Here is a 24,521-nt window from a genome sequence, read left to right as displayed (position 1 = left end):
TTGATCTGCTGAGCAGGGCCTGTGGGAACTATCCAGCAGCTGCATACCTTGACACTGCGGAGCTGCGGCTGCATTGGACGCGCAGCCCCTGCGGTTCATGGTCCGCCCCCCACTTGCCTGCTCCCTGCCCCTAATGCTGCTCAGCGCCCTCACACTGTGTCTTGGTTATCAAGCAGCCCTCACCGAGGCCCGCACTTGGATTGGCCCTACCCTGCTGCACCGCACCCCCCCCCAGCTTTCAAAGTGTACCTGTGCTGCACCCCACCCCCCAGCCTGCAGCTCTCCTTCCAAGCAGACTAATCAGATGGAGTAACCCACGTGCTCTGAAGAGCTGTGATTGGGAAGGAGGGGGAATTTCAAACCAAACCACGCAGTGGTTGCCTGGACACGGAGCCAGCGAAGCTTGCACACCCAGTTGCCGGAGGAGTGGCATCGGCTACGTTCTGTGCTCACAGGCTGAGCCCCAGCTCCCTTTCCTCCCCTCCTCTGTGGCTTCTCCTCAGGCCCCCAGGGAGGTGGGAGATCTTTCCTGTCCCTCTGCCCAACTTGCCAGAATACGAATCTCACCAGAGCCGGAGAGATATCACCCCACAGAACACAAGAGGGGTGTGGGCAGGCACAGCTGTCTTGGTTAGGCATCTCCTTCTAGATCAGGGCAGCTGTATTATCTATGGCCCTGGGCTAGGGCATTATGTACCTGTGGGCAGAGCTAGGAAAACGGGCAACAGGCTCCAAACTAGGACCATCAGGCAGCCGGGTCCTGCCCTCCGCGCACAGTGGGTCCTCGAATTCTTGGACTCCCAGCCCTCCTTCCCAGGCCTCCCTCCACAGGCTGGGCTCCATCTCCATCTGCTGAGCTCCTCTCCACCGCCCTTGAATCTTGCTGCCCTGACTGGCTGCGTGACCTTAAAGAAGGCATTTCCTCTCTCCATAAAGTGAAGGACTTGGACCCATCACTAAGAGCTGTCTGGCTCTGAGGCTTGGTGACCTCAACACATTGCCCAGCCATCCAAAGAAATCAGTGCCCGAGCCAGAGTCCCCATCTCTAAGCTCCCTGGTCGTCGTTCTTGCCGTTTGGCTGGGAAACCTCCTTCTAGCTGCCCCCATCTAGCCCCTACCCTGGGCCCAACTCTGCCCTACCTCTCTGCTGCTGACACTCAGCCCCGTCCTATCTCACAGTTGGATGCAGGACCCAGGCCAAGGAGTAGGAAGGACACTGTGCAAGAGGAACCAGGCTGGTCCTGGGGGCAGGGGCCCTGAGGGCAGCAGTGCCAGGGGCCAGGAGTGCACGGAGTCGGGGGAGACGGGGAGCAGAGGGCCAGGGCCCTGCCTGCCTGAGGTCATGGTGGTCGTGGTCAGTTCCCTCTCCTGCCAGCTGTGGAATGTGAGGCCTGGCCTGGGAGATATTTTGGCTGTACTTGGAGCCATCCCCGCCCCCTGGAATCAGACCCTGCTCACTCCATGCCATAACAATGACAACCACTTCCAATTGTTTCCTAGCTGGAGGTGGCGGGGAGGGGAGCACGGTTTGGGAAGGGGGGGGGAGCCTGGGGGAAATGCTTCTAGTGACAACAGTCCTTTCTAAATCTGGCTGGGGACTGGGTGCAGGTGGGGGTGGGGGGCGCCCTGCTGTCCCATATATACAGCCCCTGACCAGGTCACTTCCACAGCTCTCTCCTGCACTCTGTCTTCTTTCCTTGCTGCTCTCAGGTAAGAGCGTAGAGCTGGGGGCCTTTCTCTGGGAAAAGGGGCCCCAGGTTTCGAAAGGAGCTCCCTAGGAACAGCAAGCTGTATGCAGGGCTTCATGCAGAGTGCCAGGTCCGGTCACTGAGCACACATGGGAAGGTCTAAACATGCATGTATGTGCCAGGGGAGTGGGGGGCTCATGTGTTACAGGGGGAGGTGTGTGTATCTGAGCACGTGGGACCGGAATGCACAAGAGGGGTGTGTGTGTGTGTGTGTGCGCGCGCGCGTGTGTGGTGTCTGAATGCATGGTGAGGGAGGCTATGTATCTCACTGCCTAAGACACAAAAATATCAACTGGGAGACATGTTTATGATCAGGCCCGAGGACAGGTAGGTCCATCTGTGGGGAGGGGCAAGAGGATGGCGGAGGACGATTGTTTAGGAAGTGTGCGCATAAATGCTAGGCTTGCGATGTGTAACTACCCACGTCCATGCACGTGGTGGGGCTCGTGTGCACAACTAGGAGTCGAGCCCACTGCCGTGTGTGTGCCCCCTGCAGAAGTTGTCCCCAGGCACAGGCACGTGGTGTGGCTATTCCTGTCTTCGTACCCTTGACACTGTACTTGTGCTGTATACATACTGAATGTGCACGTCTGTTGTGGAGAGCGTTCGGCTGTACCATGGGTCTGTCTACGAGAAGAGACCCACAGCGGCTCCTCTCTGACAGTGTTCACCACAACTGACGATAAAACGGGGACAGGAAGGATGAGAACTGGCTTTGGAGTCCTGAGACTGGGGTTCAAGTCCTGGCTCCACCACTTATTGTTACGTGTTCTTGGACAAGCAAGCCGGTTAACCTAGATTTCCTCCTCTGTAGAATGGGGTGAGGACTGAGTAGAAGCACGTGCATAAAGGTGCTCTGTAGGCTGTAAAGCCCCAAAATGTGACCACTGGTTGTACATCAGGTGGCTCAAAAAGGCAAGCTTCACTACATGGGGGTAGGCAAGGGTGGGGTCATCTGCCAGGAGTGAGGAGTGAGGGGCTCATTGAGTTGACATCAGGAACCTGGGCGGGGAAAGCAAGAGAGAGGACAGGACCAGAGAAGCCACCACCACCGCCCACCCACGTTCATGCCTGAGATGGAGGGAAGATGAAGGGCGGGGCCAGGGCGAGGCAGGGAAGTAGTCCTCACCAGCCAGCCTTCCTTCTCTCCAGGCCCCAGCCAGCTTGACCCCCTTTCCTCTCGAAGGCACATCCGAGAAGCCAAGGTAAGGAGAGCTGAAGATGGGGTGTGGGGGATCTGGGAAGACACACAACTCTAGTTTCTGCCTTGCCTTGGGAGCATGGCTTGGTGGCCAGGAGTTCTTACCTGTGACTAGTGAGGGAGCCAGGGAGGGATGAGGCTCAGAGACGGGTACGGTGGGTATAGTTAGCTTCCTGCTCGCAGAAGCCGGGGACACTCCTCGCTCCTCTAGGAGACCCCCAGCCAGGACAGACGTTAGCCTCCCCGCTCTGCCCCGACAGGTTTGCTAGGGAGTTCTCAGGCTAGAGGATGAGCTCAAGGAACGAGGGACTCTCGGTGACCCCTCCTGAGCCCTGAGCACAGTGCTAGGCTTCGGGGCTCCTGCTGAAGGGGAGAGCCCCGAGAGGGGAGTGGAGGGGAGGGCAGTCAGCTCCTTTTCCCTCCCGCTGCAGGCCCAGCCATGGGGGATGCAGAGATGGCTGCGTTTGGGGAGGCCGCCCCCTACCTGCGCAAGTCGGAGAAGGAGCGGCTGGAAGACCAGACCAGGCCTTTCGACCTCAAGAAGGATGTCTTCGTGCCTGATGACAAAGAGGAGTTCGTCAAGGCCAAGATTTCGTCTCGAGAGGGTGGCAAAGTCACCGCCGAGACAGAGCGTGGCAAGGTAGGTGGCAGGGCCGGTGTGAGAGGCCACTATAGATGCCCCCCACACCTGGGTGGCCAGAGAGGGGTGCCACCAGGATTGCCCTTCCTCTGGGTAGGGACCTACTCCCTCCAAATAGCCCTTCTCGTCCCCAGCATCCGGTCTTTCTTCTCTGGGACCCTGGGTCCTTATCTCATGAGCATCGTCGTCCTGTAACTTGCCCAAATCCTATCCCTGCTGAGGGGGCTGACAGCAGGGCCTGCACATGGGCTGTTGCAGACGGTGACCGTGAAGGAGGACCAGGTGTTGCAGCAGAACCCACCCAAGTTCGACAAGATCGAGGACATGGCCATGCTGACCTTCCTGCACGAGCCCGCGGTGCTCTACAACCTCAAGGAACGCTACTCAGCCTGGATGATCTACGTGAGTGCACCCCGGGACATCCCTCTGAATCTAGTGGCTTCCTGCTCCACGTAATTCCACCTCCTGGAGTCCCGAGAGTTTCTGTCTTTTGTGCCCAGGCAGTATTGCACTCTGTCCCAATCCTTGCATCCTTGGTGCAGTTCTAATACCCTGAGGGCTGGGATTGCTCAGATTGAGCGCGTTCATATGTTTTCCTTTCTCTTCCTCTCCTAAGACCTTTCTGTAACTCCGAAAACCGCCAACCCTCCCCCTTCATCACTGGCAACTCACTCCTCGTTTTCCTCCCCTAGACCTACTCGGGCCTCTTCTGCGTCACCATCAACCCCTACAAGTGGCTGCCGGTGTACAACGCCGAGGTGGTGGCTGCCTACCGGGGCAAGAAGAGGAGCGAGGCGCCGCCCCATATCTTCTCCATCTCTGACAACGCCTACCAGTACATGCTGACAGGTGACAGGCCCCAAGCAAAGGGTTTCCAGAGGGCCCTTCCTCCTCTGGAGGGGTTCAGGCCGCTGGGAGTTGCCGAAGAGAGGCAGGGAGCTGGGGCGGGTTGGGGGGTGGGGGAAGCCAGATGGAGCATCTTTTGTGGCTCCTGACTTTTCCTCCCCATTTTCCCCCCACCAGACAGAGAAAACCAGTCCATCCTGATCACGTGAGTGTGGCTCCTACCCGTTCCCTTCCAGAATCTCCCTGAGCCCAGCCCCTATGAGGACCACAGCCCCTGTGCATAGACCCACAGTTCTCTTTCCCTCCACCTTCATGCCAGCTCTGATTTCTTCTCTGGCCTTCACCCTGACCTCTCCTTGCTCTCCCCCTTCCTTTCTGCTTCCCATCCCTCTCTTATTTTTTCCTCTCCCATCTCCTTCACTCACGCCCCTCCAGCTCATCACTCCTTTATCCATAATCCCAGTAACACCACATCTTCTTCACCTCTTCATTTTCTTTCATCGTTCCCTTCGCAAACCTTCCCCATTCTTCCAGCCCCACCCATTCTTTTCCAAAACAGCCCAGGCCCATCTCCTCTGATTGACCTTGCCCAGCTAAGACCAGGTTCCACCTGCCCAAATCCACACCTTCTTTCAGCATCCTTCCTGGTTGCTACCCTTGACCATATGTACGTCAGAGTACAGCTGTGTGTTTGAGATGCATATTACCTGGTGGCTTCCTGCTTCAGGGCTCCCCCTGCCAAGTAAAACTAGGCAATCTCTCCTGACTTTAGGCTTGTTGGTCTCAAACAATGTTTGTTCACTGCCTAATAAGCCCAACTGTCCCAACAGTGGAGAATCCGGGGCAGGGAAGACGGTCAACACCAAGAGGGTCATCCAGTACTTTGCTGTCATTGCCGCCATTGGCGATCGCAGCAAGAAGGAGCAGGCCTCAGGCAAGGTAGGCCTACTGTCCTCCAGGGGCCTGCACTGCAAAAGGGAGGAGGAGGCCTCTCACCCGCCACCCTTCTTGACCTCTGCAGGGCACCCTGGAGGACCAGATCATCCAGGCCAACCCCGCCCTGGAGGCCTTTGGCAACGCCAAGACCGTCAGGAATGACAACTCCTCCCGCTTTGTGAGTGGTCCCTGACTTTGGACTTGGGATTTGGGCTGGTCAAGGGATGGTGTCAAGTATGAGCCTTCCCTCAACTCATCACCACTCTTCTCCACCTCTCCAGGGGAAATTCATTCGAATCCATTTTGGGGCCACCGGAAAGTTGGCGTCTGCAGACATAGAGACCTGTGAGTGCCAGGGATCTGCTAGGGCTCAGCCTGAGCTCATCCTCATTCTAACCATCTCCGTTTCAACCTCCCTCTTTGACTTTCTCTAGGGCCCTGCCCCTCAGGCTCTCTCCCTCTCTCCACCTCTGTGTCTCTAGGTCTATATATTCGTCTCCTTCTGAGACTTCCTCTGGTCTTTCTCCATCACTGTCTCTGCACATCTGCGTGTCTTTCTCTGGGACTTTTCTTGGAGATCATTTCTCTCCTTCTGGGACTCCATCTCCATCTCTGTGTGTCTGTGTATGCGTCTCTCTCCCTCTCTTGTCTCCCTCTCCCTCTGTCCTTTTCTCACTACATTTATCATTCCTTTTTCTCTATTTCCTTATACTTGAATCCCAACCTTTTCTTCCTCTCTTTCTTCTCCCCTACTATTCACAGACCTTCTGGAAAAGTCCAGAGTTATTTTCCAGCTGAAAGCAGAGAGAGATTATCACATTTTCTACCAAATCCTGTCTAACAAAAAGCCTGAGCTGCTGGGTGAGTCACAGCTACCAACCGAGACCAACTATCTCCATGGCAACCTGGTCACCTCGGCTTGTGGCTGCTTGTTGACAGGCCCTGGGTTTATGGCACTGCTGGATTCAGTTCTGTGGGATGTAGGACCCTGTTAAGCCCTGTTCATGTGCTTTTCTGTCATGTGGCAGATAGCCCCAGGGAGGGCCAGGGGTTTGCACTCACATTCTAACCACGTCTTTCTCCCCCGCCAGACATGCTGCTGATCACCAACAACCCCTATGACTACTCATTTATCTCCCAAGGAGAGACTACTGTGGACTCAATTGATGATGCAGAGGAGCTTATGGCCACTGATGTAAGTGCGTGAGGACCCAGCTGAGAGGCGAGGGGATTGGCAGTCAGGGGTAAATGGGGCCAGTTCACTGGCCCACGAATAGAGCTAAGACACTGGCTGTCTGTTGTTCAACGTGGTACGGCCCTCCCTGAGGACCAGAATGTGCCCTATGACCAGGATGTGCTGGGGTACGGGTGTGGTTAAGACAGGGCAGGCCAGTACTTGGTGTTTTCAATCAAAGCAGAGAGGGTTGAAAGCCATGGGACAGAGAAGCAGACAAGCGAAAAAGCAAAGCATTACCAAGGGAAACGGGGTAGCGATGGTCACGCAGATGCCGTGGGCCTGGGGCAGGCTGTCAGGTAAAGAACGGGTATAGACACATATGAAAGGTCCAGGCGGGGAAGCAAGGGGAGGGCCTAGAAGAGGGGTAACAGTAGGAAACATGAGTGGGCAACCCTCAGCACCTCCAGCGCACAGCCTGACCACTGACGCTGGGGCTGAGGCAGTCCACACCCCACCCAGCTCTTGTACCTCCCGTCTCAGTTTTGGAGTTCCCCACTGGGGACGGGAGTCTCAGAGCTCACAGGGATTCGGGAGACAAGATCTCTCTCCAGTTCAAGAGGGGTCTCACTTACCTGCCATACTCCCCTTTCTGGCTTCCACCAATACGGGCCTGCCTACAGAATGCCTTTGATGTGCTGGGCTTCACATCAGAGGAGAAGAACTCCATGTACAAGCTGACGGGAGCTATCATGCACTTTGGAAACATGAAGTTCAAACTCAAGCAGCGAGAGGAGCAGGCTGAGCCAGATGGCACCGAAGGTGGGAGTCAGGGATGCGGGGAGCAGCTGTGGAGCCCCTGAAGCCTACCTCTGCAGAGGAGTCATCGCATCCTTTACCAGCTTTGCTACCTGCCCTTTCCTTCCAGAGGCCGACAAGTCCGCCTACCTCATGGGGCTGAACTCAGCTGACCTGCTCAAGGGGCTGTGCCACCCTCGGGTGAAGGTGGGCAACGAGTACGTCACCAAGGGGCAGAATGTCCAGCAGGTGGGTCACCTTCAGAAGTTAAATGGGGGGTTAGCATGGTGCAGTGGGAGCTTTGCAACTCACTCTTTCCTACCACTCTCTCATCGGGGCCTCTCCTCCACCTTCCAGGTGGTGTACGCCAGGGGGGCGCTGGCCAAGGCCGTGTACGAGAAGATGTTCAGCTGGATGGTGACGCGGATCAACGCCACCCTGGAGACCAAGCAGCCGCGCCAGTACTTCATAGGCGTCCTGGACATTGCCGGCTTCGAGATCTTCGACGTGAGTGGGGAGCCCCGGGGCTGGGAGAACAGTAACTCACTGGTTCGCACAGGCAGCCACTGCTGGCTGAGCCGGCTGCAGGCCAGGCGCGGGGACGGTGGTGTGCTCTGGTGGAGACGGTCATGTGTCTTCAGGGCGCCCTCCCTCCCCGCCCTGACAGGGGAGGGGAGGGGCCAGCTGCACCCCTTGCCAGGCTGGACGCGGCCCTGGGCGCACCGCATGGGCCACGGACAGCTGCCCGCCTGACCCGCTCCCCTCCCCCACCCCCCGCTCTGTAGTTCAACAGCTTTGAGCAGCTCTGCATCAACTTCACCAACGAGAAGCTGCAGCAGTTCTTCAACCACCACATGTTCGTGCTGGAGCAGGAGGAATACAAGAAGGAGGGCATCGAGTGGGAGTTCATCGACTTCGGCATGGACCTGCAGGCCTGCATCGACCTCATCGAGAAGGTGCCGCTTCGGCCCCTCCGCCTGAACTCTCCACTCACACCCCACATGCATGAACGGCCCAGAAAAGTGGCAGACCCCTCTCCCTTCTGGGAGATCCAGACAGCAGCAGAAGCCCAAGCCCTAGTTCCCAGAACCTTGCAGGAGAGGGTGGTGCCTGGGAGAGCTGAGTTTCCAGAGGCTTGAGAGTGGACACACGGAGGACGGGCACCTCAAGGATGGCCTCCCATACCAGTGTGCTTGCGGCCCTGGTTTACCCATCAAGGAGCAGGAAGTTTGAGGGTGGCACAGGGGCGCATAAGAGAACACCTATTTTCAACCCCATCATCTCAGGGATCTGGGCGATGGAATGGTGTGTAAAGCACCTGTAGCATCCACATTCCCAGACTTTCACAAAGGTCCCTCCGAAATCAAACAAAGTCCCACCTTGGGAAGGCTTGAACAGGTGTCAGTCAATAGATAACTGTACTCAGAGCTGACACTGATACCTAATACCCAAAGGAGCATCTCCATTTGCAAATACTGACCCTAGAGCAGGGTCCATCTCCATCTGCTTAAAGCAGGCTCAGTGATGCTCTCCCCTCCACCCTCAGCCCATGGGCATCATGTCCATCCTGGAGGAGGAGTGCATGTTCCCCAAGGCCACTGACATGACCTTCAAGGCTAAGCTGTTTGACAACCACCTGGGCAAGTCCAGCAACTTCCAGAAGCCACGCAACATCAAGGGGAAGCCGGAAGCCCACTTCTCCCTGATCCACTATGCCGGCACGGTGGACTACAACATCATAGGCTGGCTACAGAAAAACAAAGACCCCCTCAACGAGACGGTGGTGGAGTTGTACAAGAAGTCCTCGCTCAAGATGCTCAGCACCCTGTTTGCCAACTATGCTGGGTTTGACACACGTGAGTGGAGACTGGGACCCAGGGGACTGGGAGAAGGACTTCTGCCGTGGTTCTGAGGCAGGTCATGTGCTACACCCCACCACTTCCATGTCAGGCTGGGCCCCAAGCTTTACAGGTTCAGTGAGATAGAATTGGGTGGAGAAGCTGAGGCACCCACAATGAAGACCCTGGCCTGCAGGCTAAATGTGAAGAGAGGTTGTGATTCCTCACCCCCTGTCCAGACTCCCCACGTGCACACTCGTCCCATTTTCTCGACTCTCCTTCCCACAGCTATCGAAAAGGGCAAAGGCAAGGCCAAGAAAGGCTCATCTTTTCAGACCGTGTCAGCTCTGCACAGGGTGAGCATGTGGCCCAGCGCCACCCCAGTCCCGCTTGCCCCCTGCCTGGTTCATCCCCAGCTCCTGCCCCTCAGTCTCTTCAGGCCCTTCCTGATCCTGTCCACCCTGTCTTCTCTCTCCTTCATCTGCTGGCCTCGTCTCCCACTCCTTTCTCATCTCACCTCACTTCACTGTCGCTCCTGCCTCCCATCCTCTCCCTCTCCACGTCTCCCCTAGCCCTCCTTTATCCTCTAGTTCCTCGAGTTCTCTCTGTCTCTCTTTCCCTTCCTTCCTCTCCGCTCACTTCTCTTTCTTTCCCTTTCTTTACTTTTCCCTCTTGGGTTTTGGGCCACAGGAGAATCTGAACAAGCTGATGACCAACTTGCGCTCCACACACCCCCACTTCGTGCGGTGCATCATCCCCAATGAGACAAAGTCTCCAGGTAAGCCCAAGAAGTCGGGCCCAGCCCAAGGTTGAGACGCGTTGCCCCGGGGTCAGGGCCTTCTAGGTCACCTCCTGAGCTCCCACCATGGAGCTTTCCAAATCACACTCTTCTCCTCCCACTGCCCATGGAGTCTCACACACTACCTCCCAACTCGGCCACAGTGCTGCCTTACATTTGGAATGTGTAGCTCAGAGTAATGTGCAAGGCACTCTGATGGACATTACCTCACTAGTGCCTTACAACTGCTGGTGACACGTGTAAGGATTGTTTATCCCTTTCTGAATGAATCATAAGGAGATGGAAGAGTTCAGGTGCCCAGGTTCAAGGCCTGGCTCTCTTCTGATCAGTTCAGTGACCTCGGTCAAGTCCCTTAACCTGTCCGGGCTTATTTTATTCTCTAAAAAATGGGCTATATTTGCCCTGGCTATCACCTATGATAATAGGCATAAACCATCTAAAATAAGGACCGTGAAAGCCTTTCGGTTATTCTCAAAACACGGCTAGGAAAAAATACTGACTTGCTAAGGTTATAGGCCAGTACGTGGCAGAGCCAGGATCAGAACCCAGAACCCTTGGCTGTTAGTCCCGTGCTCTCTCAACACACTCCTCTCTCTTCCCCTCCTGCCACAGGGGTGATGGACAACCCCCTGGTCATGCACCAGCTGCGCTGCAATGGCGTGCTGGAGGGCATCCGCATCTGCAGGAAGGGCTTCCCCAACCGCATCCTCTACGGGGACTTCCGGCAGAGGTGGGTACCAGGGCCCCCCAGGGCTCAGGGAACAGGGGGAGCATAGGCAGCCTCAGGTGGGAGGGGAGTCTTCAGGTGGCCTCAGATTCTCTGGGCAGAGCAGATCAGTGCAGAACGTGGGTAACTACGGGCACCTCCCTCCCAGGTACCGCATCCTGAACCCGGCAGCCATCCCCGAGGGCCAGTTCATTGACAGCAGGAAAGGGTCAGAGAAGCTGCTGGGCTCCCTGGACATTGACCACAACCAGTACAAGTTCGGCCACACCAAGGTGAGGAAAGGGAAGAAACAAACTGATTACAGGAAGACCTGTCTTGTCCTTTGACTCCTCACCTCATGGCTCCTTTCCTTTTACCAACCATCTCAGGAACATTACTGAACCACGTGCTAGCCCTCCCCATGGACCAGACAGCACTGCTCCCCCATGCCAGCTCCAGCTGCCATTGACCTCCTTCCTCCAGTTCTTTCCTGCATTGTTAGCCTCTCTAAGATAAGCACCCCCTCTTTTCCATCCTGCCTGTCCTAGTCATGTACACACACACCTTCTCCACAGGTGTTCTTCAAGGCGGGGCTGCTGGGGCTGCTGGAGGAGATGCGGGACGAGAGGCTGAGCCGCATCATCACCCGCATCCAGGCTCAGTCCCGGGGTGTGCTCTCCAGAATGGAGTTCAAGAAGCTGTTGGAACGCAGGTGAGAGATCTCAAAAGGAGGTTCTCAGGTCTCTAAGGCCCAGGTTGGTTCAGGGCAGTATAAGGAGAAAGAGCACACCAGGTCTTCAAATGACAAAGGGGGCACGACACACATACAGACACAGGGTGGGCCTTGCTGTCGGAGTGTGGGATGGATGGAGGACAGGGCCATGACCCAGGAGCCAAGGCCTCAGGACGGGGAGGAGGGAGGAAGCTCTCTCACCAACCTTCTTGCTGTGCCCCTGCAGAGACTCCCTGCTGGTAATCCAGTGGAACATTCGGGCCTTCATGGGGGTCAAGAACTGGCCCTGGATGAAGCTCTACTTCAAGATCAAACCGCTGCTGAAGAGCGCAGAGACAGAGAAGGAAATAGCCCTCATGAAGGAGGAGTTTGGGCGCCTCAAAGAGGCTCTGGAGAAGTCGGAGGCTCGACGCAAGGAGCTGGAGGAGAAGATGGTGTCCCTGCTGCAGGAGAAGAACGACCTGCAGCTCCAAGTGCAGACGGTGAGGCTCCCGGGCCTCTGCTGGCTCTTCTGCCCTACACCTGCCCACATCCCCCACACACCCTGCACTTCCCCACCCAGGGGCTCACCATCTTGTGCCCTCATAGGCAGAGGATTCTGGAATCAATACTTCCAAAGACCTCCAAAGAGGTCTCTTGAGGGAAAGAAAGGGAAAGGGAGAAAGAACTAACTTAAAAACATGGGCTTTCCACCAGGGTTCAACCTGGATCCACAGCTTAATAATTTTGCAACCTTGGGCAAACCATGCATCATCTTTGAGTCTCAATGTCCTCATCTCTAGATGGGAAATAAAGCCACCCATCTCACTAGGTTGTAAATATGTAAAGTGCTGGCATCAACAAACACAGTTCCCTCCCGTTGATGGAAGAACCAGAGGAAGAGGGCCACATAAAGAGACTTCTGGTTCCCTTCCTCTCGGCTCTCATCCCCCAGTGCTCCCATCACATTGCCCTAAAACTCTTCCTCTCCCCATCCTTCTGAGGTTCTTCTCAGCTGGGGAGATCCTAGAGCTCCCCTCCTATAGTGAGGGTGGAGCCTGTCCCTCCATGCACTTGCCAGGGCGAGGACCCCACCCACCAAACAGCCTCCCCTCTGTACCTTGCGCTTAGGAACAAGACAACCTGGCTGATGCGGAAGAGCGCTGCGACCAGCTGATCAAGAACAAGATCCAGCTGGAGGCCAAGGTGAAGGAGATGACCGAGAGGCTGGAGGACGAGGAGGAGATGAACGCCGAGCTCACGGCCAAGAAGCGCAAGCTGGAAGACGAGTGCTCTGAGCTCAAGAGGGACATTGATGACCTGGAGCTGACACTGGCCAAGGTGGAGAAGGAGAAGCACGCCACAGAGAACAAGGTGAGGGCAGCTCCCTCTGGCTCCAGCCCAAGTCTCCTCAGGATTCCCAGACCTGAGTGTGGCCCAGGTCCTTGGCATTGGAGGTCTCCACAGATGTCTCCAGGTTGGTGACCTTTGACCCTAAAGGGGATGGGGTTCTTGGTCAACAGGTGAAGAACCTGACAGAGGAGATGGCTGGGCTGGACGAGATCATTGCCAAGCTGACCAAGGAGAAGAAAGCTCTGCAAGAGGCCCACCAACAGGCTCTGGATGACCTTCAGGCTGAGGAGGACAAGGTCAACACCCTGACCAAGGCCAAGGTCAAGCTGGAACAGCATGTGGACGATGTAAGTAGATTGTCACAAGGGCCTAGACATACCATGTCCATCTGTGCTTGTGTGTGTGTGTGTGTGTGTGTGTGTGTGTTTGGGGGGGTGGGGCTGGACAGTGCTCCCTCTCCTGACACCTTTCTAGAAGGGAGCTGGGGAATAGAAAAGGGGAGGGGTGATCAATTCTGATTTATATATCTTATCTTGCTGATGTGATCCACAGTAGAGATGGGCTTCCTTATTTCACTTGATGTTCAAGCCTATATGTCTCTCCCTTCAACCACGGGATTTAGAGGGTTAACTTGTAAGAACATGAAACATTTTCTTGGGAATTTTGTGAAGCTCCTCAAGGATGATCTTTGGACTTCTAATATTTTAGCCAGGATCTGATCCTTAGTGATCATTGTTCTCACACGTAGTCCTTTGAGCATATCTCTACTGAATCACTCTTTATCACTCTGTGTTATCATTACTGAAGTATTCGTCCCAGCCATAGACTGGAAGCTGCCTTTAGGTGGGAACTTGGATTTATTCAATTTTGTGTCTATAGTGCCTAATAGGGGGCCTGGTATCCAGTAGGTGCTTATAGGATGCAGAATGAATGAACATAGCTTTGGGATTTCATCCCACAGTCATTCATTCAATCATTTATCAAATAGTTACTGAGCATCCCTCCATGCTAGGTGCTCTCACAGTCCCCTGGCAACAACCGGCCCATTCTGGGGAAGCTTTCCCAAGTCTTGACACCTCTCAGGATTCCTCAACCACAGAGGGACTTAGCTCCCAAATCACCAAATAAGGATGCTTGGCCTAACAGGGCACATTGGTCCTTTTCTCCGTCAGCTGGAGGGATCCCTGGAGCAGGAGAAGAAGGTGCGTATGGACCTGGAACGAGCCAAGCGGAAGCTTGAGGGAGACCTGAAGCTGACCCAGGAGAGCATCATGGATCTGGAGAACGACAAGCAGCAGCTGGATGAGCGGCTAAAAAAGTAGCGTGTTCCCCGCCCCATCGCCCTTCCTCCTCCCCCGCCCAGCAGACTGTCCCGCCCATGGCAATATTAGCTGAGCCAAGACATCCAACCTCAGAGGCAACAGCCTCATGCAGCCTCCATAAGTAGGTGCAAAACTGTGGGCAAAGCCTCCAGGAAGAGGGCTTTCCTCCCCCAGACACGCACATCAGGGCCTGGCAGGCCTCCCTGGCAAAAGTCTAACCCGGATCCCTCAAGCCCTCTCTTCCTGCTGGGCACTCAAAAGGGATGGAAAATAACAGCTCACCCCCTTTATACACAAGTCTCTTTGGAGACCAGTTGCTTAACACGGAGGAAAGCTCCACACAAAAGCCTCTCAGGTAAATCCTTTCAGGTCCTTCACAGAGAGCCCAGAGGACCGCAGAGAAACGGCTCAGCCACCACGTGTGAGCAGGGCACGGTCTGGCTACTTCTTTGTTCAGTGATCTTGTGGTTCCGATTCTTATTGCAAGATCTTCAAAAATGTGTAGATCCACTTTTCACACCTGGCGAACTGTGAGTCTGTGGGGCATTTTTGGATGATCAAAGTGCTTTAGGGTCAGGACTATGAAAGGCTGTGAAACTCATCCTGGTCTACAATCTCACCAGGAAACCTTCACACTTCCCCAGGCACAGTACTTGCTGAATGAATGAATAAATATATGATCCCAGTGATCCTCAAACCACCTTTTAAGAATGGTACTTGGGGCTTCCCTGGTGGCGCAGTGGTTGAGAGTCCGCCTGCTGATGCAGCGGACACGGGTTCATGCCCCGGTCCGGGAAGATCCCACATGCCGCGCAGCGGCTGGGCCCGTGAGCCATGGCCGCTGAGCCTGCGCGTCCGGAGCCTGTGCTCCGCAATGGGAGGGGCCACAGCAGTGAGAGGCCCGCGTACCGCAAAAAATAAAAAAAAAAAAAAAAGAATGGTACTTGAACCCCACTTACCAAAGAGGAAAGGAAGGCTCAGAAAGGTTACCAAGTTGCCCAAAGTAACAGTGACAGAATTAAAGACCATCAGAGCTAAAAGGGGCCTTTGAGTCGACCTAGTCCAACACCTTCATTTTACAGACCAAAGAAGGGAGCATCTCGGAGCCCAGGTCCTGTCACTCCACCTACAGTGCTCTTCCTGTTATATATCCTGTTGAACTTCAATCCTTCAGCAGGTGTTACACTTTCAGGGACCTTACAACAGCCCTGGAAGCTGGGGTTTTTTGGATGAAATTTTGCTCCTCGTTTGTTTCACTACCATCTCCAACCACGGGCAGGCCCTCCTGGAGCCCAACCAGCCTCCCTTGCCTCACCCTCCCTCCTTCCCCGCAGGAAGGACTTTGAGCTGAACGCCCTCAATGCAAGGATTGAGGATGAGCAGGCCCTGGGCAGCCAGCTGCAGAAGAAGCTCAAAGAGCTTCAGGTAAGGTCCCTGGGCTGGTCCTCAGCCCCCCAACCCTCCTCCAGGCCGTTCTCTCCCAGCATCACAGGCACTGGCTCTGTGTCTGTGAAGGGAGGTGCTGGGCCATCACAGTTCCCCTGTGGAGCACCTCGAGGAGGGCTGGCTGATCCAAGGATGACATAGGAAGAGATCTTGAAACACTCACGGGTCTGGGGACAGAAATCCCAGCTTCCTATATCAGCTGTGGTTCAGCTGGTGACTGTGGGTAGTCCACTGCCAGTCTCTGGGTCTATATGTCCTCCCTTGTTCCCTGTGGCTTTTAAGGTCCCTTCAGCCCTGATGGTCTGTGACTTCAGTTCTTACCTCTAGAGTGAACGCTGTGTTGGGTCTTTAGTTGTCTGGTCAGACGAACCTGGCTCTCTCATTCCAACTTCTATTATTTTTGCCACAAAACTGCTTAAACTATCCCTGGAACACAGGTCTCTTTGTCCTTCTTCAAGAGCAAGCTTCAACCACTTTCCTTCCAATAACGACAATGTACAATGTTCCGGCCCAAACTCAGCTGTCCAAACCATCTCACCAAAATCCTGTTATTTCTACCTGTCCACTGGTGGAACTAAGCTGCCTGCTGTTCCAGACAGGCCAGGAGCCTTCTAGAGCCCTGGGGAGGGGGCTGTGATGGAGGGGTCAGGCGGTGGGTCTGAGCCCCCTATACCCTGCCCAGGCGCGCATCGAGGAGCTGGAGGAAGAGCTGGAGGCCGAGCGCACTGCCCGGGCCAAGGTGGAGAAGCTGCGCTCAGACCTGTCCCGGGAGCTGGAGGAGATCAGTGAGCGGCTGGAGGAGGCCGGCGGGGCCACGTCCGTGCAGATCGAGATGAACAAGAAGCGCGAGGCTGAGTTTCAGAAGATGAGGCGGGACCTGGAGGAGGCCACGCTGCAGCACGAGGCCACGGCGGCCGCCCTGCGCAAGAAACACGCCGACAGCGTGGCCGAGCTGGGCGAGCAGATCGACAACCTGCAGCGCGTGAAGCAGAAGCTGGAGAAGGAGAAGAGCGAGTTCAAGCTGGAGCTGGACGACGTCACCTCCAACATGGAGCAGGTCATCAAGGCCAAGGTGGGCCTCTGCTCTCCTCTCCCCTCCTCCCATTCCCTCCACCTGCCTCCACTTTCTATCCGTGCCTCCTCTCTCTTCTTTGATGGTTCAGCTTCCTGCTTCCCTTCATCGACCCAGTTCTTGGACCCTTTTGTTCCTCCATGCCTTTCTCTTCCCTTCTCCTTTAATTGCATCACTCACACCCCTTCAGCACCCCCTACATAGATCGTATGACTCCCCTTCCTGTCTCAGGCTAACCTGGAGAAGATGTGCCGGACCCTGGAGGACCAGATGAACGAGCACCGAAGCAAGGCCGAGGAGACCCAGCGTTCTCTCAACGACCTCACCAGCCAGCGGGCGAAGCTGCAGACCGAGAATGGTGAGCCCCACCCTAGTCTCCCAACTTCCTGAGCCACCACAGGCTTGGGTGCACACACATATCTCTCCAGAGAATGGGACCTGAGGGTTAGGGGAGGGGTTGGGGGAGAGAGGACTGACTGACCTTTGAGAGTTGAGCGTGCCTCGGTGCCTCTCCAGGTGAGCTGTCCCGGCAGCTGGATGAGAAGGAGGCGCTGATCTCCCAGCTGACCCGGGGCAAGCTCACCTATACCCAGCAGCTGGAGGACCTCAAGAGGCAGCTGGAGGAGGAGGTTAAGGTGAGGCCTGGACTCAGGGCACTTGGTCCAGCATACTGGCTGGCCTCGCATCCACATCACTTTCTTTCCTAAGAATGAGGCTTGCCATCTACCCAGTATTTTCCCATTTTCCAAAAGGGATAATAGCCCAGACTCTACCACGCGCCTCCTTAATCTATTCCCCATGCGGAGGCCCTCTGTCTTTCTGCTGCTGTCTCTGGAGGGCATGAAGTAAGGGTGCCCAGGTCGGGGGGAAGCGAGGTGAGGAAATAAACTAGGGAGATGTGATGGCCTTCACTGGGTATAGGTATGGGATGCAGAAACTGTACAAGTGGTCCTGGGATTAGCAGAGCAAGCTGAAAACTGCAGAAAGAAACTCCACTGGTTCCTGAAATTCTTAGCACTTTGCTGGGCTCATGAAAAAGGGAAACGACTATGACTTTTAAAAAAGGCCAGGTCTCAAATCCTAACCTGCCTCTTAGAGCTTGGTGACCTTGGGGAAATCAACAAACCTCTGTGAGCCTCCGTCTCCTTCCCTGTAAAACAGGGGTGAGGATGATAACGCCTGCTGCCGTGAGGAGCACGGGGGGGACGGGCAGGAAGCATTTTGTAAATAGCATTTTGTAAATAGCGACTTTCTTTGCTTATAGTACTTAGTAAACCGTTCCAGGTCCACTAGGGATTTAGAGATAGGTGAGGCCACTAGGGTGTTAGTGCTGAAATTTAGGGTGAGGAGACGGGCAGGAACTGGAGTTGCATCACAGGGAAAGCTGAGCCCGCCTCCCGGTGCCGCCCCTCCCAGGCGAAGAACGCCCTGGCCCACGCGCTGCAGTCAGCCCGGCACGACTGTGACCTGCTGCGGGAGCAATACGAGGAGGAGACGGAGGCCAAGGCCGAGCTGCAGCGCGTCCTGTCCAAGGCCAACTCGGAGGTGGCCCAGTGGAGGACCAAGTATGAGACGGATGCCATCCAGAGGACCGAGGAGCTGGAGGAGGCCAAGTGAGTCCCGGGCGGCCTGCCTCTGGCTGAGGCCCCTGTGAGGGTAGGATGCAGCCCAGCCCACTCCTCAGTGGGTCTGGCCCAGGGGATGGATGCTTAGCTGTGTTTTGACCACACAGAGGACCCTGCCCTGGCCCCACCTCCTTCTCCTCTCAGGGAAGCTTTTTGCTCGCGTTATGTTTCTCATCCGAATATAAGACGAACAAAAGGTTTGTCTGAGGGCAGAGCGCTCCCACCTGGGGCAGGGTGCCATGGCAGGGGAGATGGGGGCGCTCAGAGCCCATGTGTCCTCCGTGTCTGCAGCCTAGAGCCTAGGGATGCCTCGCAAAGGGCCCTCCGGGTGCTGTGGGTCTTCACACCTCCCAGAACCTCTGCCTGCCCCGTTCTCAGCCCCTGGGCCTGTCCTCAGGTTTCTCCAACAATGCTTCTGAGTTTTCAAAGACTGTTTTCTACAAGCCTCACAATGTGTACCCTTGTCCAAATCCACACCCTCCATCCTCCCCACCCTCTCCCACCACTACCCCCCTTCCTCCAACACGGGCAGGAAGAAGCTGGCCCAGAGGCTGCAGGACGCCGAGGAGGCCGTCGAGGCCGTCAACGCCAAGTGCTCCTCTCTGGAGAAGACCAAACACCGGCTGCAGAATGAGATCGAAGACCTGATGGTGGACGTGGAGCGCTCCAACGCGGCCGCCGCGGCCCTGGACAAGAAGCAGAGGAACTTCGACAAGGTGGGCCCAGGCTGGGGACTCGCAGCCAGGGGCCAGAGCAGGCGGGCAGGCGGGAGTCAGGAACGTCCTCCCAGGAGGCAGAGGCTGGGAGGAGGCTGAGCCCAGGAGAGGGGCCTGGGTGCCCCTGGACGTGGGGCTGGGGCTGCCCGGTGAGCCGCGTCCCGTCCCCGCAGATCCTGGCCGAGTGGAAGCAGAAGTACGAGGAGTCGCAGTCGGAGCTGGAGTCCTCGCAGAAGGAGGCGCGCTCCCTCAGCACCGAGCTCTTCAAGCTCAAGAACGCCTACGAGGAGTCCCTGGAGCACCTGGAGACCTTCAAACGGGAGAACAAGAACCTGCAGGGTGCGGGCCCAGGCCGGGGGCGGGGGCGGGGCAGGGAGGGTCCGCACGTGGCGCCACCCAGCGGCTCCTAGAGGCGTGCCCCCCGTTGGAGCCCCGCTGCCCCCAGCTGAGCGGCCCGCCCCTCCCACAGAGGAGATCTCCGACCTGACCGAGCAGCTGGGCTCCAGTGGAAAGACCATCCACGAGTTGGAGAAGGTCCGCAAGCAGCTGGAGGCTGAGAAGCTGGAGCTGCAGGCGGCCCTGGAGGAGGCCGAGGTGCGCACACAGGGGTAGGGGGTGCGCAAGGGGTGGGAGAAGAAGCTGAGCTCTAGGCTGTGGTCCCTGTTCTCATCTCCCTTTGTTTTTGTTCACTGCTCAATTCTCAGAGCCTAGAACAGTGCCTGGCACATAGGAGGCACTCAACAAATATTGTGGAATGAATGAATGAACCCGGTCACTCAGTTCCCTTCACACAAACATTTTACCTATTACATCTTAGACAAGATTTCCTGTTTCACTCCCCCACCCCCCTTCCATCTCTGCCTCCCTCTTCGGGTTTTTACATTCTGTGCCTGATTGCCTCGGTTTCCTTGGCAACACCACTCTCTTCATTTTCCTCTTTGTCTTCATAGCTTGCTCTCCTCTGTGAGAGCCTGAATCACCTTCTCTTAGGCCTTTTTTTTTCTTTCTTTCAAATTCTCTTTTCTTCTTCCTCCTTCTGCTTCTTTGACTGAACCACTTACACCACTCTTGAACTCACTTTGTATCCACGATTCATGGACAGACCCCTGCCCCCATCCTGTTCCCTGACTTCCTCGGACCCTGTCTCCCCACCCCACTCCAGGCCTCCCTGGAGCACGAGGAGGGCAAGATCCTGCGGGCCCAGCTGGAGTTCAACCAGATCAAGGCAGAGATGGAGCGGAAGCTGGCAGAGAAGGACGAGGAGATGGAGCAGGCGAAGCGCAACCACCTGCGGGTGGTGGACTCCCTGCAGACCTCCCTGGACGCGGAGACGCGCAGCCGCAACGAGGCCCTGCGGGTGAAGAAGAAGATGGAGGGCGACCTCAACGAGATGGAGATCCAGCTCAGCCACGCCAACCGCGTGGCCGCCGAGGCCCAGAAGCAAGTGAAGAGCCTCCAGAGCTTGCTGAAGGTACCTGGTGACTCTTGGAAGCAGGAAGTCACCTCACCCAGAGAGGGGCGGTGGCCGAGTTGGGGGGTGGCGTCCCATCACAGCACCAGATCCCTCCTGCCCCGGGGCCGTCGCAGGCACCTCCCACAGGTCCCACCTGAGCCACCGCCAGGGGCTCTCCGCAGCATTCAGTTCAGCTGACGGCCTCCTGATGGGCCAGAGCCCAGCTGCCTCTCTCACGCCCACTCTCGTGATGCGCAGGACACCCAGATCCAGCTGGATGACGCGGTCCGTGCCAACGATGACCTGAAGGAGAACATCGCCATCGTGGAGCGGCGCAACAACCTGCTGCAGGCTGAGCTGGAGGAGCTGCGGGCCGTGGTGGAGCAGACGGAGCGGTCCCGGAAGCTGGCCGAGCAGGAGCTGATCGAGACCAGCGAGCGGGTGCAGCTGCTGCACTCCCAGGTGAGAGGCCAGGAGAAACATGCCGAGCAGCAGAGCCAGGACACCTAGCGACGCTCTGAATCAGATGGCCTGAGAAAGCATATGTCCAAGCACATGGATCATAAATTATTTCATCTCTGGGACCAGCTCGCCTCTGTTAGTCATGGCTGCGGAACCACAACCTTGAGAAAGGGGTCTACACTTAAAAGCTAAGAGTGTCATGGTGGATTGGTGGTGCCTGGCAAAATCACAAATCTGGGAGTCGTGGAATGCACGCTGTTATGTGATATCCTACATCTAGAAGACAGCCAGCCTCAGCTTGCTGTATTAAAATGGGACTTTTGGGCTTCCCTGGTGGCGTAGTGGTTGAGAGTCCGCCTGCCGATGCAGGGGACACGGGTTCGTGCCCCGGTCCGGGAAGATCCCACATGCCGCGGAGCGGCTGGGCCCCTGAGCCACGGCCGCTGAGCCTGCACGTCCGGAGCCTGTGCTCCGCAACGGGAGAGGCCACAACAGTGAGAGGCCCATGTACCGAAAATAAATAAATAAATAAATAAAATGGGACTTTTGGAGTTGAAAGAAGCACAACTGCATCTACTTGCAAACCAAATTCTCCACAGAACACCATTTTTCTGCAATCCCATACACACTGTTTTCAGCTATACTCGGTAATGAGTTTTTATGTCCATCTCACTGCACTGCCCTGTGGAGTTTTGTTCTGTAATCTAGTACATATGGGAATGACATCACCCACGGATGTGGTCCTCTCTTCCTTACCCCACTCCTTCTATAACTATAATCGCTTCCAGGATACAGTCCCTTTAACCAAGTTTCTCCCATTTTCCTTGGAATATTTTCATACTCCTGCACAGACGTGTTACTACAGATCTCAGGAGTAGAACTACAGACCCTTTCCTGCTTGAAGTCTTTCTTCAGAGCCGAGTCCCTTTAGATATATTGTCTAGAATATATCTATTTTCATAGGAAAAGAGAAAGCAGGTGCAAAACAAGGAAAATACTAAGAACAAGACATGTTTTTAAAAAATGACCAGTTCTAATTTTCTCTGGGTAGAAGTGTAGAATCAGGCAGCAAAGCATACATTCAATAGTTTTCTTTGCCTTTATCTAGAACACCAGCCTCATCAACCAGAAGAAGAAGATGGAGGCAGACCTGTCCCAGCTTCAGGGCGAAGTGGAGGAGGCAGTGCAGGAGTGCAGGAACGCCGAGGAGAAGGCCAAGAAGGCCATCACGGACGTGAGTGACCGCTCCCCTTCTTGCCCTCCCCAAAAGACTCGAACCAGGCCTGTGGGTCCAGGCCAGGCCACTGTGCTGTAACAGCGGTGACTCTGCCACTCTGTGGGTTTGAGGGCCTCAGGGAGCAAACGGCAGGATGGGAAAGAGGTGATCCTTAATGGGAAAGAAGAGGCCCCGGGGTCCTGTTCTTTTACGCTCTCTGTCGTGCACAGGCCGCCATGATGGCGGAGGAGCTGAAGAAGGAGCAGGACACCAGCGCGCACCTGGAACGCATGAAGAAGAACATGGAGCAGACCATCAAGGACCTGCAGCACCGGCTGGACGAGGCCGAGCAGATCGCCCTCAAGGGCGGCAAGAAGCAGCTGCAGAAGCTGGAGGCCCGGGTGCGGGAGCTGGAGAATGAGCTGGAAGCCGAGCAGAAGCGCAATGCAGAGTCGATCAAGGGCATGAGGAAGAGTGAGCGTCGCATCAAGGAGCTCACCTACCAGGTGCGGGCGTGGCAGCTGCTCTGGGGCCAGGGCCTCTGCATTATGGCATGAAACCAGGGTGACAGCCACCCCAGAGCGATGAAGTGTTCTCTCTTAGCCTCTTACAGGTCAAGGAGTGAGAGTACAGCCCCTGGTTGCCCTGTTTCTACTCTGCCTGACCCTGTTCTACCCTGAGTGTCCCCTGGCTCAGAGGGCAGTCTCTGAGCCCCTGGCCTTCAAGTTCCACCTCAGCATTCCCCCTCAGCCTTTCCCCTGCAGACACCAGAGCTCGAGCTAGAGCTCACCCTGCACAGATTACCAGAAAGCAAATATGTAGCCAAACCTTAGCCTGGCGTCATCACCACCAAAAAACACCAAACCATTTAAACGAATCTCAGAACTTTTCGGTTACTCAGGGAAGTGTAGACTTTAGCTCTTATGGTGTTTTCTAGAATCAGACTGTCAATCAGATTTTCTTTCCATTCCAATCCAGAGATTCGCCATCCCTCTATGCATACTTGTCCTTAACCTAGATCAAGTCAATGTCATTTCCCAGCAGCCCAGGAAACCCCGTCAGGCCTGCAGTCCCAGAGTTCCTGCCAGCACACGCTGGGTTCTAGAAACAGGGGGCTTACTCTCCATGGGCCCCCAGGACCCCCCAGGACCCCCCAGGGCCTGTGCACACACACAGTTTTGTGTGCAATTTCAGGGAGCCCATCCGCTCCCTAGACTCTTTCTTGGTACAAACCATTAAAAGTATTCATACCTTTTTGGGTAAGAAATTGTGAGGGGAACTCAAGTGTTTGGTGAGGATCCAGGAGTTGAAATGGGTCAGGATATTGCATTCAGGGTAAAGCCGATGAGTGGGGAAGGGGCTGCAGTGCTTCCCATGACCATGCCGTACTCACTTCTGCCCGACCCCCAGACGGAGGAGGACAGGAAGAACCTGCTGCGGCTGCAGGACCTGGTGGACAAGCTGCAGCTGAAGGTCAAGGCCTACAAACGCCAGGCCGAGGAGGCGGTGAGTGACCCTGATGGGGCCCAGGCCTGGAGGAGGGGACAAGGAGCCGGCCCCCAGGCTGGGAGTCTAATAATCCCTGGCTCCTCTCGCCTCATCCCCCCGCCCCCCCGAACCCCCGCAGGAGGAACAGGCCAACACCAACCTGTCCAAGTTCCGCAAGGTGCAGCACGAGCTGGATGAGGCAGAGGAGCGGGCGGACATCGCCGAGTCCCAGGTCAACAAGCTGCGGGCCAAGAGCCGCGACGTCGGCGCCAAGGTGGGTTTCCCGCATGGCAGCGCCCACACACACATCGGTCCCCCTCAGACAGAGCCCCTCGCCCCAGCATCCCTCCCCTTCATTCACCCCCACAGCTGAACCCCACGACCCCAGAGGCGGGGTAACTCAGTCCTCCACGATTTCTAGGCTTCTTCCCATTCTGACTACCAATGATTTTGTGAATCCCAGCCCTAGGGTGGTCAGCAAAGACCCCAACTGATAGACACCTAGTGTGTCCCAATTTCCCCCAACTGCTATTTCTACTTCTCTTCCACCTAGTTTAGGCCTTCAACCTTGTAATTCCAACCTAAGGTGCACCTCCCAGAGGACCCCTTGTCCTCACCCAGGAAGCATCCCTCCAGCTGACCCCAGAGCCCTACCCTCCAGGACTTGCCCTCCACACTGACCCCTAGGACCCATCTCCCACCACCAGGGGGCCTCCCTCAGGCCACACAGTGGTCCTGCCCCCATCGGTGCCCATCTCCCCTTTGTTGCCTGTGCCCATCCCTGCCCAACACCCACCTCTCTGGAGCTAGTTTGGACTTTGTTTCCTTTCCAAAGGGCTTGAATGAGGAGTAGCTGTGCCACATCTCCTTGATCTGCCCCATCCTGAGGGTGCAACGAAGCTCCCAGTCCTGGAGCCTGGAGAGCAGCCCCTTTGGAGGAAGCAGAATAAAGCAATTTTCCTTGAAGTGA

General features: G+C 56.0%; 1 protein-coding gene across 1 annotated transcript; it reads left to right on the top strand.

Annotated features, from left to right (window-relative positions):
• Positions 1–1,619: 1,619 nt before the first annotated feature.
• Positions 1,620–24,521, top strand: LOC101290098 (myosin-7). The gene is made up of 40 exons (XM_049706971.1): positions 1,620–1,710; positions 2,901–2,953; positions 3,381–3,589; positions 3,848–3,991; positions 4,282–4,438; positions 4,613–4,640; positions 5,266–5,374; positions 5,457–5,549; positions 5,653–5,716; positions 6,134–6,232; positions 6,463–6,566; positions 7,229–7,367; positions 7,474–7,592; positions 7,701–7,850; positions 8,129–8,299; positions 8,890–9,199; positions 9,470–9,537; positions 9,872–9,959; positions 10,593–10,710; positions 10,856–10,979; positions 11,262–11,398; positions 11,646–11,901; positions 12,530–12,772; positions 12,922–13,098; positions 13,924–14,069; positions 15,408–15,498; positions 16,202–16,591; positions 16,823–16,949; positions 17,108–17,226; positions 18,008–18,204; positions 18,749–18,932; positions 19,106–19,271; positions 19,402–19,526; positions 20,095–20,403; positions 20,644–20,847; positions 21,956–22,081; positions 22,294–22,569; positions 23,474–23,569; positions 23,691–23,825; positions 24,387–24,521. The coding sequence occupies exons 3-40, from the start codon at positions 3,389–3,391 to the stop codon at positions 24,402–24,404; spliced, it is 5,808 nt and encodes a 1,935-aa protein (XP_049562928.1). The 5' UTR covers positions 1,620–1,710; positions 2,901–2,953; positions 3,381–3,388; the 3' UTR covers positions 24,405–24,521.

Source organism: Orcinus orca, chromosome 2, assembly GCF_937001465.1.
Source record: "Orcinus orca chromosome 2, mOrcOrc1.1, whole genome shotgun sequence".
NCBI classification, from domain to species: Eukaryota; Metazoa; Chordata; class Mammalia; order Artiodactyla; family Delphinidae; genus Orcinus; species Orcinus orca.
The sequence above is the reverse complement of the archived record's forward strand: the minus strand, read 5'-3'. Positions and strand labels throughout refer to the sequence as shown.

Coding starts and splice junctions, on each gene's coding strand:
- LOC101290098 (XM_049706971.1), top strand. CDS start 3,389: ATGGGGGATGCAGAGATGGCTGCGTTTGGGGAGGCCGCCCCCTACCTG. Junction 5,375..5,456: donor AGGAGCAGGCCTCAGGCAAG/GTAGGCCTACTG, acceptor TGACCTCTGCAG/GGCACCCTGGAGGACCAGAT. Junction 12,773..12,921: donor AGCACGCCACAGAGAACAAG/GTGAGGGCAGCT, acceptor CTTGGTCAACAG/GTGAAGAACCTGACAGAGGA.